Genomic DNA, 14,764 nt, shown 5'->3' with positions numbered 1-14,764 from the left:
TATATTTTCCCACTATAACCTTTTTTGGTAAAAATGTGTAATTAAAGGTGGAAGTGTATTTTTAAACCACAACTTTATCTGATTTTTGTCATTAAGCAGTTTGTTTATAGGATGTAAATCCTAATTACCTTCTGTGTATTTTTGCAGACATTTAATTACTCCTATCCATATAAAGTCTTTAATTTTATTAAAAAGGTAAAAGAAATAATAAATTAGACTTACTCACAATTTAGTCTAATTTATTATTTCTTTTACCTTTTGAAATGGACTCACACAAGCAACACATTCATGATTTTAATTTTATTGTTAATTACATTTTCTGACTACAAATTATTACTTTTATTATTAAATATTAAAACAGTTAACCTTTACTCATTTTAGCATCTAAAATTAATGAAATTTCCAAAATATTAATTATTTTACTTCATGTGTGCTGTATAAGAGCAGAACCTAATGAAATTATGATCTTGTTTGCAATTATTTTATACAAATACCCATATGAGTAAAGTGAAGAGTGTATAAATTACTGAATTTTAAAAATTAACTACTACACACTACACATTTCTTGCACGCCCAAATATGGCAATTTAAATTGGATTATGCACTTGCAATTTTTCCAATTAGAGTTTGTTATAATTCCATACAGAAATAGCAGATGGACAATCAAGGTTATTTTTGTGTAGATGTTTTTTAAGTCATTATGATAAAACAATGTGAAAATAGGTCATTAAAAATGATTGTACATACTTATGATTGAAAACTTTTATTATGTATAAAAATTATTACAATACTAATTATATTCTTTTAACTTATTCATACCATTGTCTAAGAAAAACATAAACATCAGTAATATAAATTTACATTTAAGTTAAAAACATACACATTTTTACTTAAAATTTGTTATTAAACAAAAGTTGTAGATTCCTGAATATGATTCAAGAAGAACACAAGAAATATGAACAATTTATAATTTAAAATTATATGCAACACTGGTTATTTTGTTTAGAGAACTTATTCCTGAAGTTAAATTTTCTAGTGCATCTTGAAGGCTTTGTTTTTTGCACTAATTTGCGATAACATTATCTTTGCCTCATCTTCTTTTTTACTATATTTTTGAATTTTTTTTTTGTAAACAGCATTCGTTTATTTATTCTCTGGCTTAATATTTGACTGCTTAGCCTAACAAAATTTTCTATTATTGGTTTTATTTTTTCTGATATCCCTGGTCTTTGGATTCTGTTATTAAGTTAAATGTTTCGTTTAAATCCATGGAACTATCTACATGGTTGAGTATGTCCTCGTGGCTTCCATCAAGGTTTATTGACTCATCTATCTCCTGGTTGACCATTTCTTCATTTTCTTGACTGGAGTTTCCATCTTGGTTGTTATTTTCCATGGTTCCATCTTTCAAGTTCGTTTTTGACACTGATAGGGGTTGACACAAATTTTACGCTTTTTGCAAATCTTTTGTAACCAATTGGTTTACTTTACTTAAATCACCTAAAAAAACTAAAGAATCAGAACTCGAATTCAAACTTTTGTTTGGATTCAACTTAATATTGATAATAATGTTTATGTTTTTCTTAGCTAGTGGCATGATGGCATGTAAAAATGAAATGATGAATCCATCTCAAACTAAGTATTTATATTATCAATTGCATGTAAAAATGGGAATATGATTAATTGGATAAATACCGCCTTATTTCAGGTGCAACATATAATAAGCTCCATATATGCACAAAACGACAGGTATAACATTTAATGAGCCCCTATATGCACAAAACAACATACACCCGCAGGTGTTTACTCCCGACTGCTCTCATATTAACCCATATCTAATATTCTCCCATATGCTACAAATCAACAGCTGCAACAAACTGGTTTTTGCTACAAATGGACAGGTGCAACAAACCGGTTTGCTTGTATCTGGATTGCTCTCATGCCAACCCCATACCCCATATTCTCTCATATGCTACAAATTGACAGGTGCAACAAACTGGTTTTGCAAATCGACAGGTGCAACAAACTGGTTTGCTTGTATCCGGACTGCTCTCATGACTACCCCATATCCGATATCCTCACATTTCCTATTTACTCTCTAAAAATATAAATAACAGTTCTGTCGTAGCTTGTCACAAATTTCTCAATTCGAGTCTATGTTTCCATCTAAAATATGGCGATCGCGTGCCGACAAACTTCAAAGGCGGCATCTGAGAGTGGACATTCTGATTGTTATTTATTCTGTGGTACAGTTATTACAGTTTATATTAGTTTCAATTACGTCGAGTTAGGTTTGGTCAGATTATGTTTTAGTCACAAAGGAATGTTGGGAAGATAGACGACGTAATTTTCTACCTTGTCACTTTAATTTCCAGTTAATAACTTATTTATTATTATTAGTTTCGACTACGTTGGGTTAAGTTTGGTCAGGTTATGTTTTAGTCATTAAAAAATGTTGAGAATTTGAGAATTATTTCAAATTATTATATATGATTATTTCAAATATATATTTTTTTACATTTTCATTCCGTAAAAAGCAATTATAAACGTGGCAACATTGTGAATGTATATAAAATTCCAATTATTACACAGATGCGCGGGAGTTCTTTTTATAATTTGAATAAATTATAATTTTATCATTTTTTAAGATTTTTTTGTACTTGTTTTAGTTTCCGAAACAAAATTAATAAAAAAAATTGCCTTTTCTTCCGGTTTACTGAATTTTTACCGAAGCCATTCTTTTAGTTTTTTATAATTATAAACAAATAACAAATGTTTTTACAAATAACATAATATAACTAAGAGCGAAATGGCATGTAATTTTAGACAGGTTAAAAATTACATTTACATAAGGTAAATTCATCGAGCAAAAAGACAGAAGAGGGAATGTAAACTTAGTGGTGGCAAAAATATTGTTAGACGGAAAGTGTTATTTTGAGAGGCCACATTAAACAAGGAAAGTGAGCCACTTTCCTTGTTTAAGAAATCAAATTTAGTTGGGTTATGTTATTGTTTGTCCCAACTGCCACATGAAAGTTTATTTATATTGAAGTTTTTTAACAGTTGTGTCACATTTTGGACTATTATCGTTATTATTTAATTAAAACTTTCTCATCTAAGACTCATTCTGAAAAATATTTTTTAGCTACTTTAAATTTGCCACTTTTATGAATTTTGGACTCCTTTTCATAACGATTAGATTACCTCTTTTGTCTTTTTGTTCGATGGGTCAATTACATATCAAGGTAGGCAACCCGTTATACGTAGTTCCTATATCATACAGATTTGAAAATGTTGACATTAATGTGCTAAAATTGGAGTTTACACCATGTAATTATTTCACCTAAACGATACATCATAGCACCCCTTGGTGAATAAAAAATCATAGTTTGCAAAGTATAAAAGACGCAAGGCTCAGATACGTAGAAAAATGCTTCCGGAGAGACCCCCAGAGAAAAAAATTATACGAAAAAACGGAAAGGAAAGAAGCTAGACCAAGAAAACAACGGCTGGAGGACGTGGAAGAGGATTTGAGTGATACATAGATAAGTCGAAGGAGATATGTGGCGAAGAGGAGACCAAACTAGATGCGCATTCTGGCGATGTGACGGTTAAAAATCTGTCAGAATTTGCTAGCAGCTTATTTGTGGTTATGTAATACCAGATTGTATTTTCCTATAATATAATTAAATAAATATAATAGAAGAGTATGCGGTGGTTGGGCCAGACAGGTCGCCAGACAGACTCTGACGTCACTGGCGCCAATGTCGGTAAGCATTGGATCTACATGACGCGTAACTTAGCATGGTTCCGAACCTTTAGTCGTGACCGAAACCATATAGGGGAGGGACCAACAAACACGTAGACACAAAAAACAAAGATGGCGGCGTATTGCCAAAAGGACACTAATCTTGTAACGTCTAAATGGCTCAACGTACAACAACGTGCAAGGTATTGATGGAAAGGGGAAGTGGTAACGAATATGTTAACACAAAAAAACAAAAATGGCGGCATTACCAAAAGGACAATAAACTTGTAACGTCTAAACGGTTCAACGTATAACAAGGTGCAAGATATCGATGGAAAGGGGAGGGCCAAAAAATACGTAGACACAGAAAAAAACATGGCAGTGTATTGCCAAAAGGACACTAAGCTTGTAACGTCTAAAAAGCTCAACGTATAAAAATGTGCAAGGTATCAATGAAAGAGGAGGGGATATTCAATACGTTAACACAAAAAACAGACGTTGCCAAAACGGCACTACATTGTATCCCCGTTGTTATTGGTCCGATTTTAATGTATGAGACGTCAAATGAAAGAGGATGGGATATCGAATATGACAATAGTAAAATCAAACATGGAAACATTGCCAAAACGGCACTATATCATATCTTCGTTGTTATTGGTTCAATTACTACGTATGAAACGGTAAATGAAATAGGATGGGCTAATGAATATGTTATCACAAAAAACAAACGCAAAGACATCGCCAAAACGACAACCACGCTATATTAATATACGTGAAACGTAGTTTTAATGCTTAAACATGAGCTAACAGATATCTAACGCGATCTAACATAAAGCAGACGTATTCCTGACGCAATCTAACGCATATCACACGTATAGCAGACGCGTTCTAACTCATATCAGACGTATAGCAGATGCATATCAGATGTATAGCATACGTATATCAGACGTATATCAGACGTATAGCAGACGCAATCTAACGCATAGCAGACGTATAGCAGAAGCAATCTTACTCATATCAGACATATAACAGACGCGATCTAACTCATATCAGACGTATAGCAGACGTATACCAGACGCAAGATGGGACAGAACAATTGGTAAAGAAAATCTGTCGGAAAAGCGAAATTTGAAAAGCAAAAAGAGTATAGTAGGTAAATAAAGGATTGAATCTGAAGAAAAATTTTTTTTTCACATACTCTGCAGTAAAATTTATTGTTTATTTTGTTATTAATATAAAAATACAATACAATACAATACACTGCCACATAATTCAATATTATAATACAATAATACAAATCAAAATGCAATATTCATAAGTATTTAAAAATGACAATATACATAACTTACGCATATATTTAATTTACCATGATAATAATTAATAAATATTAAACATGTTTACAAAAAGAACATTTTTATTCTCGAGAGAGAAAGAGAGAGAGAAAATATATCTTCTGTCTCTCTCTTATCTATATCTTACATATGTAATGATTTTGCCGATTCACTCAATATATACGAATACACACAAATTTCCAACGTCTAAAGCGCGTATAGAAGTATAACTTCAAAAAATATTTTATAACTCGGATTATGTTGTAAATTTTCATTTTATTTTAAAATTCAGCATTTTTGCGTATATAACGTATATTTAATAAGACTAACGTGGGGTTTTTTAATATTTCAAAAATAAAAAAGGAAATTCATAGTGGGACTCGAACTCACATATACCAGCGTATAGACAAACACGTAAGAAATTTGCCAGTTAAACATCACACTAAGGTATTTCAAAATTGACAGTTCTCGGTCATACAGTGATTTATTGTAATTATTATTTTGAAATACGCATTTTACAAGCAAAACTGCTGACACACAACACATATATAAGAAAATTAAATAAAAATCTAAAATACCGAAAAGGTAAAGATAGTAGAATCAGGTCTAAAACTTTTATACATGAATCATTCATATATGTATAAAAATAATTCAGTATGTATGTACAAAAGCCAAAGTTCACGTGTTCACGTTAAATTTGAGCTACTTTTATGACCTCATGCGCTTTCTTATGTTTTTATTAACTAAGTGTTATTTCGTTAATTCCACTTTTCCTGATTTCTTAAATATGTTTTATATATTTGATCGTAAATAGTTTATTTGTGTATTATATTGTTAGTTTTTTGCTTTACTATATGTATGTTATTTTTTATAGACGTTTATGTTTTTTATCGCAATTTTGAGTTATTTTTTTATGCATGATTTGTATTTTTAGGAATACTTAGTTTTCCGGTATTTTGATATGTCTGTATGCCGTTTGTAATTTAAGCTTCTTCGTGGTTTTTATGGCTTTTTGTTATTTAATGCTTAACATTTAATGCGTAACTTATGTCATCTTCTTTACTTTTCTAGATATATTTACGATGTTTATGTTATGATTTTATGATGAACTTTGAGACTTTTATGTATGGTTTTTTATTTTGTATGTATTTTATTATTGTTTATCGTCTACTATTTGTATTATTTTCATAGTATTTTTTGAATCTTTTTTCATTTTCTCAGTGTTAATCTCTACGTTTCACCAATTATACACGAGTATTTTTTTATTTTTTTATAGGTATTAACATATATATTAAACTTCATCTTTTTCCTTATGAGCTTATTTCAAACAAGTATTCTAAGTTTCCATTTGTCATATTATTTAGCTAGCGTTATCGCCCTACATTCCATAGCTTTCTGTTCTAGTCACCTGCAAATTGGTATGTATACAGATGGATATATATATACATATATATATATATATATATATATATATATATATATATATATATATATATATATATATATATATATATTATTTAAATATGCCCCTTATGCTGAATATATTTTATCTTATCTAAATTTACCGAGATAAACCAAAATTATCGAGAATATTTATATAACACATATCTTGTTAATAATGTTAAAAGTCACACTTTCATTACATTATACTTTTTTCTTGCTTTTTAGCAATATGTCGTGATATCTTTGAATAAATTACTTGATATTTATAATTATTTTTCCAAACTGTCGTTATCCTCTACAGCTATGATGATATACCGGAAACATGTGTAAATATATTTGTGGAATTAATAACATCTATTTGTTAATTAATAGCACTTATCGTTGCAGATTCAATCAAGTAATTTCAATTTATTGGCGATGCGTGGGACCATCTGTTCTGATGACGTCACATGATCTGTTGAGAATGGCATGTCCTGTTTCAAAAAGCCCGTTTCATTTTCTACAGAACTAGTCAGTTTAATTTTAATATTGGAAGCTATCGGATGTATGTATGGGTGATATATAAAAGCTATTGTTTTGTGTTTATAAGTGATCATATTTAAGGTAAGCGATATTATTATTATTTAAATCCCTGACTAAATATTTATTAATTTATGTTTATTTGTTGTACCGTTCCTGTTATTGATTTTAGTTTATTGACTTCGTTTTTTCGAAAAGACTTTATCTTAACATAATGTCTACAGTACTGATCGTTAAAACTTTTCTCAGTTCATTAATTTTGTACGTATGTATGCCTAAATATCAACAATAATTTGTTGTGTTTGGCTATAGGTTATCTATTGTATTGATTGTGTCAAGTTGCTAAATACCTATTAGTCGTTATTCGGATTTTTTTTGCGGTTTTTAATATTACCTTACGGTTATACACACTATATTTTAATTGTTTGCTCGATATTTCATATTTTCACTTACACTATTGATCTGGTGTGTATCGAGCTATATTTTCTATGATCTTTTATGATCTCTGTATGTTTTTATATAGAGTTATCAATAAATTTAGTAATTAAACGACTGTCTGTATACTTGGAGTAATTTTTTGTTGGGATATATATATTATTTTTAAACATTTTTATTGTATTTATTTCCATTTTATGCTTATTATTTTTCCTGCTATATTATTTGTATTATGGCTTTTTTCTTTGTTAATATACCTTACATATATTAACGTTAAATATTTGATGGTCCTTAACGGAGTATAAAAAGGATGCTCCCTTCCCGAAGGGAGTTGTAGTTAAACCTATTAGTTAATCGTGAGACGGGACCTGCAAAGTGAGCTGTCAACTAGGGTTAGGTATATACAGCGCATTCTGTATGTTTTATAAACATGATCAGGAGAAATTATTGCCTGATGGCTATCGAAGAACCGTCATGACCAAAATATATTCTTACAGCGACCAATGTTCATTATCCACTTTAAAACAATAAATTACTTGCTCGTCGTAGATAAACTATAGTATGCAAATATGTAAGCTTTTCTTTCGCCTTTCACATAACGTCTCGTACGTCAAAATCGGATAAATAACAACGAAGATATAACGTAATGGTCTTTTGGTACGTTATTTTTTTGAACATAATTTATGGATGGTAACCATTCGTTGGTTAGTCTTCGTCATAATTAAATTATATCTGAATATCATTGTAAAATGGTAATTGTTGTAGATAAAATATAATATGCAACAAATCGAAAAATAGTCATATTGGAGATTTATGTAGAGTAGTGGATGTTTAAAGTAGTTACCGTTCGGAGGATACTTGTAATGGCTGCTCAGATGAGATTTATTTATTTATGTATAGTAGTTGATGACCTACATTTCCGTCTTTTTTTGTCATTCTGTTGTTGCTCATTCTTTGGACGTGTCCATACCAGCGTAGTTGTGATGTCCTTCGTTATTCTGTGTTTAACGCACATAATTTCTTACGATTCTTTCATTTCTTAATCTGACAAATTTCGTTTTTCCGACAGTTTTTCTTTAGCGATTGTTCTGTCCCATCTTGCGTCTGGTATAAGTCTGCTATACGTCTGATATGAGTTAGATCGCGTCTGTTATATGTCTCATATGAGTAAGATTGCTTCTGCTATACGTTTGCTATGCGTTAGATTGCGTCTGCTATACGTCTTCTATAAGTCTGATGTACGTCTGATATACGTATGCTATACGTCTGATATGCATCTGCTATACGTCTGATATGAGTTAGAATGCGTCTGCTATACGTCTGATATGCGTTAGATTGCGTCAGGTATACGTCTGCTATATGTTAGATCGCGTTAGATATCTATTAGCTGATGTTTAAGCATTTAAACTACGTTTCAAGTATATTAATATAGCGTGGTTGTCGTTTTGGCTATGTCTTTGCGTTTGTTTTCTGTGATAACATATTCATTAGCCCATCCTATTTCATTTACCGCTTCATACGTAGTAACTGAACCGATAACAACTAAGATATGATATAGTGCCGTTTTGGCATGCTGCCATGTTTTTTACTATTCGATATTCCATTTACTTTCATTTGACGTCTCATACGTTAAAATCGGACCAATAACAACGGGGATACAATTTTGTGCCGTTTTGGTAATGTCTTTCCGTCTGTTTTTTGTGTTAACTTATTGGATATCTCCTCTTCTTTCATTGATACCTTGCACGTTGTTGTACGTTAAGCCGTTTAGACGTTACAAGCTTAGTGTCCTTTTGGCAATACGCCGCCATATTTTTTTTCCGTGTCTACGTATTTTTTGGCCCCTCCCCTTTCCATCGATATCTTACACCTTGTTATACGTTGAGCCGTTTAGACGTTACAAGTTTAGTGTCCTTTTGGCAATGCCGCCATCTTTGTTTTTTGTGTTAACGTATTCGTTACCCCCTCCCCTTTCCAAAGATACCTTGCACGTTTTTGTACGTTGAGCTGTTTAGACCTTACAAGCTTAGTGCCCTTTTGGCAATACGCCACCATGTTTTTTTTATCTGTGTCTATGTATTTTTTGGCCCCTCCCCTTTCCATCGATATCTTGCACCTTGTTATACGTTAAGCCGTTTAGACGTTACAAACTTAGTGTCCTTTTGGTAATACCGCCATCTTTTTTTTTTTGTTTTAACATATTCTGTTTTTTGTGTATAACGTTTTTGTGTCTACGTGTTTGTTAGACTCTCCCCTTTCCGACAATACCTTGCACATTGTTGTACGTTAAGCCGTTTAGACGTTTACTTTTAATTTATACTTTATACTTTACTTTATACTATATTTGATATTTGCTATTTCTTATTTGCTATTTGCTATTTGACATTTGACATTTGCTATTGGGCCTTTGACATTTGCCATTTGCCATTCGACATTCGACGTTCGACATTCGATATTCGATAATTTGATATTTGATATTTATTTGATATTTGATATTTGATATTTGATATTTGATATTTGATATTTGATATTTGATATTTGATATTTGATATTTGATATTTGATATTTGATATTTGATATTTGATATTTGATATTTGATATTTGATATTTGATATTTGATATTTGATATTTGATATTTGATATTTGATATTTGATATTTGATATTTGATATTTGATATTTGATATTTGATATTTGATATTTGATATTTGATATTTGATATTTGATATTTGATATTTGATATTTGATATTTGATATTTGATATTTGATATTTGATATTTGATATTTGATATTTGATATTTGATATTTGATATTTGATATTTGATATTTGATATTTGATATTTGATATTTGATATTTGATATTTGATATTTGATATTTGATATTTGATATTTGATATTTGATATTTGATATTTGATATTTGATATTTGATATTTGATATTTGATATTTGATATTTGATATTTGATATTTGATATTTGATATTTGATATTTGATATTTGATATTTGATATTTGATATTTGATATTTGATATTTGATATTTGATATTTGATATTTGATATTTGATATTTGATATTTGATATTTGATATTTGATATTTGATATTTGATATTTGATATTTGATATTTGATATTTGATATTTGATATTTGATATTTGATATTTGATATTTGATATTTGATATTTGATATTTGATATTTGATATTTGATATTTGATATTTGATATTTGATATTTGATATTTGATATTTGATATTTGATATTTGATATTTGATATTTGATATTTGATATTTGATATTTGATATTTTTTTATATTTGCTATTTCTTATTTGCTATTTGACATTGGATATTCGACATTCGATATTCGACATTCGATATTTGACAGTCGACATTAGACTTTGACGTTCGACGTTCGATATTCTATATTCGATATTCTATATTCGATATTCGATATTCGATATTCGACATTCGATATTCGATATTCGATATTTGACATTTGATATACAATGTACTTACTTTAAAATCTGTATAATTTTTTTGCTTTTAAATTCTTTACATTTAGAAGAGACATCCTCACATTTAAGTAAAATTTGAAAAGCTCCCATAGAGATTTTACGATTATTGCTGATTAATACGTACTTTTCTATCTCTTAATGTTGCATACGATTCGTTTATATTAGATAAAGTGTTTTGTGGTGTTCACATTCGTCCACATCACTCTATTCAAAATGACTATTTTTTTTATCATTTGCATAATTCTTCAAAAATATATCCGTAATACTGAAGCTGGGGCTCTCTGTAAGCATATTACTATGGAAGTAAATTAATTTTAATCATTGAGGTCAATTCATCAAAATTTGTATCTTCTTGAATAATACCATAGAAGCCAGCCTTAAAAAACATTTTCTAAGTGTAGCAGAAAAAACCTTTTCTTAAGTAGCTGTAATCCAGATAAATGAATTGCATAATTATTCCCTAAATCATAAACAGTAGCTTTTTGATATATCAAAATATTTTCAGAGAAATTTCAAGTTAAAAATTATTGATTGATCTAGGGGCTGACAATATGAAGTGGTGTTGAGTGAGAGGAAGACTAGTTTGTGTACCTAGAAGACTAGATTTTCTAACTTCTGGCTGCACCCAGAACTTTTAGTTTAAATGGCGGTCCATTTTTGACTGCAGAATTAACTGTAGATTTTGATCCAATGCCAATCCTACTATGAATTTTTCTATCTGAATTAAGACTTAATTACTTAATACTTCTAAAAAAAAATTGTGATTGTTGGTTTGTGGTCAAATGATGAGTGTGTTTGTAAATATTAAGAAATTGTAAAGTCGGCTAATAAAATTTGATTCATCCTAACTTGTCCGGCAGATTAAAAATATGACAACAAAAGAAATATTACGTGATTTGAGGTTTTTTTATTATAAGTGTATCTTATATAAACAGAGATAATAAAAGATAGCTTACCTTTAAATTCAATACGTCAATAATACAATTCATAATAGCCTCCCTGTGTCCATCAATGACGAAAACTTCTCCTTTTATTTCATCTAATAGAGTGGCATAGGCGTCCAAACATACCATAACGACACTCCTTTCTTCATCAATTCTAATCAGTTCTGCACATTTCGGGACAAACATTTGCAAAGCTCTATACAGAGATTGTTTATTATCTGGAGTACTGAATTTATGTAACGAAATACAAAATTGTAGAAGTGCTTCTACGGAAGCCTTGCGGATGTCATCTTGTGGGTAGTTGATAAGTTTGAATATTTCTTCAAAGCATTTTTCTATATAGGGTAGAAAAACAATACTAAAAATGGAAAAAATATTAATTGATAATTAATAAATGTTAATAATTTTTTTATACCTATACAGTTACTATGTCCTGTAAAAGAAAGTAACAAAAAATTTAAAAAAAAATTCAAAATATTTTTCATATTGTTAAAAAGAAATTTATTAAAAATAATTGATATTTTACAACCTTAAATAGGAATTAACCACAAGTTCGGTCAAATACGTTTATTCAAATGCCACAAAAAAATAGCTTCAGAACAATATTAATGATTGTTATATTTCCTATGAAACTTTCAAAAAGCCATTATTGTTGTATCTGATTGTTATGTATATATGTGTATATACAGCGTTTGAATAAAGTATGGAACCAACTAAATATATTCGAAACAATAGAGACGCTATTCATGAAACAGAAGCGAAAAGGTTGTTCTCCCAAATTGCAGCAGTTTTGGGAAGGTCCATACCTCATTATGGAGAAGATCAACGATGTCATCTACCGAATAAGCAAGATTCCGAGGGGAAAGCCGATGATAGTACACCATAACCGGCTAGCGTCTTTCGAAGGTGACCACGACGTAGATGAAGAAGTGGAAGTAAACCAAGTCCAAGATGTGTCTGACCTCACGTTTGATGAGTTCATGGGTGCCTATGGAGGTACCGGTAAAGCAAGACATGGTGTTACCACTGAAGAAAAGCAAGATCTACTCGCGCTCCCCGATGACTACTCGCTGGCCCTTACCATCCCGGCCTGTATCAAAGACGCACCAGGGTTGGCATCTGTCTTTCGAAGGAAGTTCGGTCGAGTTTCAGAACTTCAATGTCAAGTGCCAGCTCCTGGGAAAGCCTTGAAACTCCAAGAAGCATCACGTTACCTTTTCTACCTGGTAACAAAAGACACTGCCCGTGACCAACCTACCTACCGAGATGTATGGGAAGCCTTACTTCAATTGAGAGAGCACGTACTAGAGTCCGACGTGCAAAAGTTAGCCATGCCAAAGTTCGAGTGCCGCCAATTAGATGGAGGGTTATCCGAAGTATGGTGGAGGAGATCTTTAAAGACACCGAAGTCCAGGTGTTAGTCTGTTGCAATCCGCATAGTTACTGGTGCGGAGAGAAAACCGTCCCTTGTCATTTTTATACAACTGGAAGTTGTAAAAGAGGGTCCAGTTGCCGATACCTGGATACCCCATGATATTTTAATGAATTTATCGTCAAAATACATGTTGTCGATATAACAAAATTTATAGCTTAGAATAAAACTGAACTTTATTGTGTAAGTGTAAATGTTATTTATTGGATGTAATAATTTGTGATTTATATTTGAATATACTTAATGCTGGACTGAAATTTCCAAGTAAAACATGTAAAATTAATGTTTTTATATATTTATTTTATTGGCAACAATTAAAGTGGTATCTCAAAATTGCACAAAAATAGCTCTGATGTAAACAGATCAGGCTAGGTAAGAGATATGCCATGCAAAACTGACTTGCATGGCCTCGATGTAAACCTATCTTAACGTATTAAGGTCCAGAGAATAAGCAGGTAATGAATCCTCTACGTCCAATTCATCGATGTGAAAAATTCGTATTTAAAAAATTTCCAACCCTTGATAATAGCGGATAAGTGGTCCATCTTGTTGAAACCAAAAATTTTGTCGTAACTGGCAAATCTGTTAAAGTGTAGGAATAATTTGGTTATTTAGTAAATCTAAATACTTGTCACCAGTTAAGTTTCGATCACCATAACCGAGCATCAATATATACAGGGTGTCCTGGAAAATAGTGCGTTCCTTAAAGGTATGGGCTGAGTGTAGCATTTAAAACAAAAAAGTCTTGAAACATTTTTTTATAAAGTCAACCGTTTTCAAAAAAAAATATATATTAAATTTAATCCATTTGATTAGTGTCCACAGAAAAGCAAATACATCCGGCAACGTTGCGCTCCAAAAGGTATGGGCAGAATGCGATAGTTTAATTTATTTTGATACAGAAAAGGTACATTATTTGTAAACAGTTGTAATTACCCGTAGCTCAAGAATAAATAGTATTGTCATGTTTTCGATTCGCGAGTATCACGATATGTTAATTACGTACGGTGAAGCCCACTGTGACAGTAATAGGGCTGTTAGACTTTATGTTGAACGCTATCCCGAATGATGACATCCTAATGCCCGAAGTTTTGTGAACGTGTCCCGAAGGTTATTAGAGACGGGTTGTGTGATACCTAAAAACTAGCGGTAGAACACGAAGTAACCGTAGACTAAATGCAGAAGTTGGCATTTCAAAAAACATTGTTCACAAGACATTTACGGAACAACTGTTACATCCTTACCATTACCAACGAGCGCAAGATTTACACCAAGGCGATTTATCTCGAAGATTAAGATTTTGTAGATGGTTTCAAAACAAAATCGCCAGAGAACCCGAATTTCCGTGCAAAGTGTTGTGTGCAGATGAAGCTTGTTTTACGAGAAATGGTGTGTTTAATTTTCACAA

The 14,764-nt window shown here is 30.9% G+C and overlaps 1 protein-coding gene across 6 annotated transcripts in view; it reads right to left on the bottom strand.

The window, feature by feature from the left end:
* LOC140445546 (importin-4-like) overlaps window positions 1-14,764 on the bottom strand; it is a 550,550-nt gene that overhangs the window by 145,519 nt on the left and 390,267 nt on the right. For all 6 annotated transcript variants that reach the window (XM_072537643.1, XM_072537647.1, XM_072537644.1 and 3 more), the window contains one exon: window positions 11,937-12,282. In XM_072537643.1, the coding sequence (XP_072393744.1) occupies window positions 11,937-12,282 (346 nt within the window). The remainder of the gene's footprint in view (window positions 1-11,936; window positions 12,283-14,764) is intronic.

This window comes from Diabrotica undecimpunctata, chromosome 7 (genome assembly GCF_040954645.1).
Source record: "Diabrotica undecimpunctata isolate CICGRU chromosome 7, icDiaUnde3, whole genome shotgun sequence".
Lineage (NCBI taxonomy): Eukaryota > Metazoa > Arthropoda > Insecta > Coleoptera > Chrysomelidae > Diabrotica > Diabrotica undecimpunctata.
The sequence above is the reverse complement of the archived record's forward strand: the minus strand, read 5'-3'. Positions and strand labels throughout refer to the sequence as shown.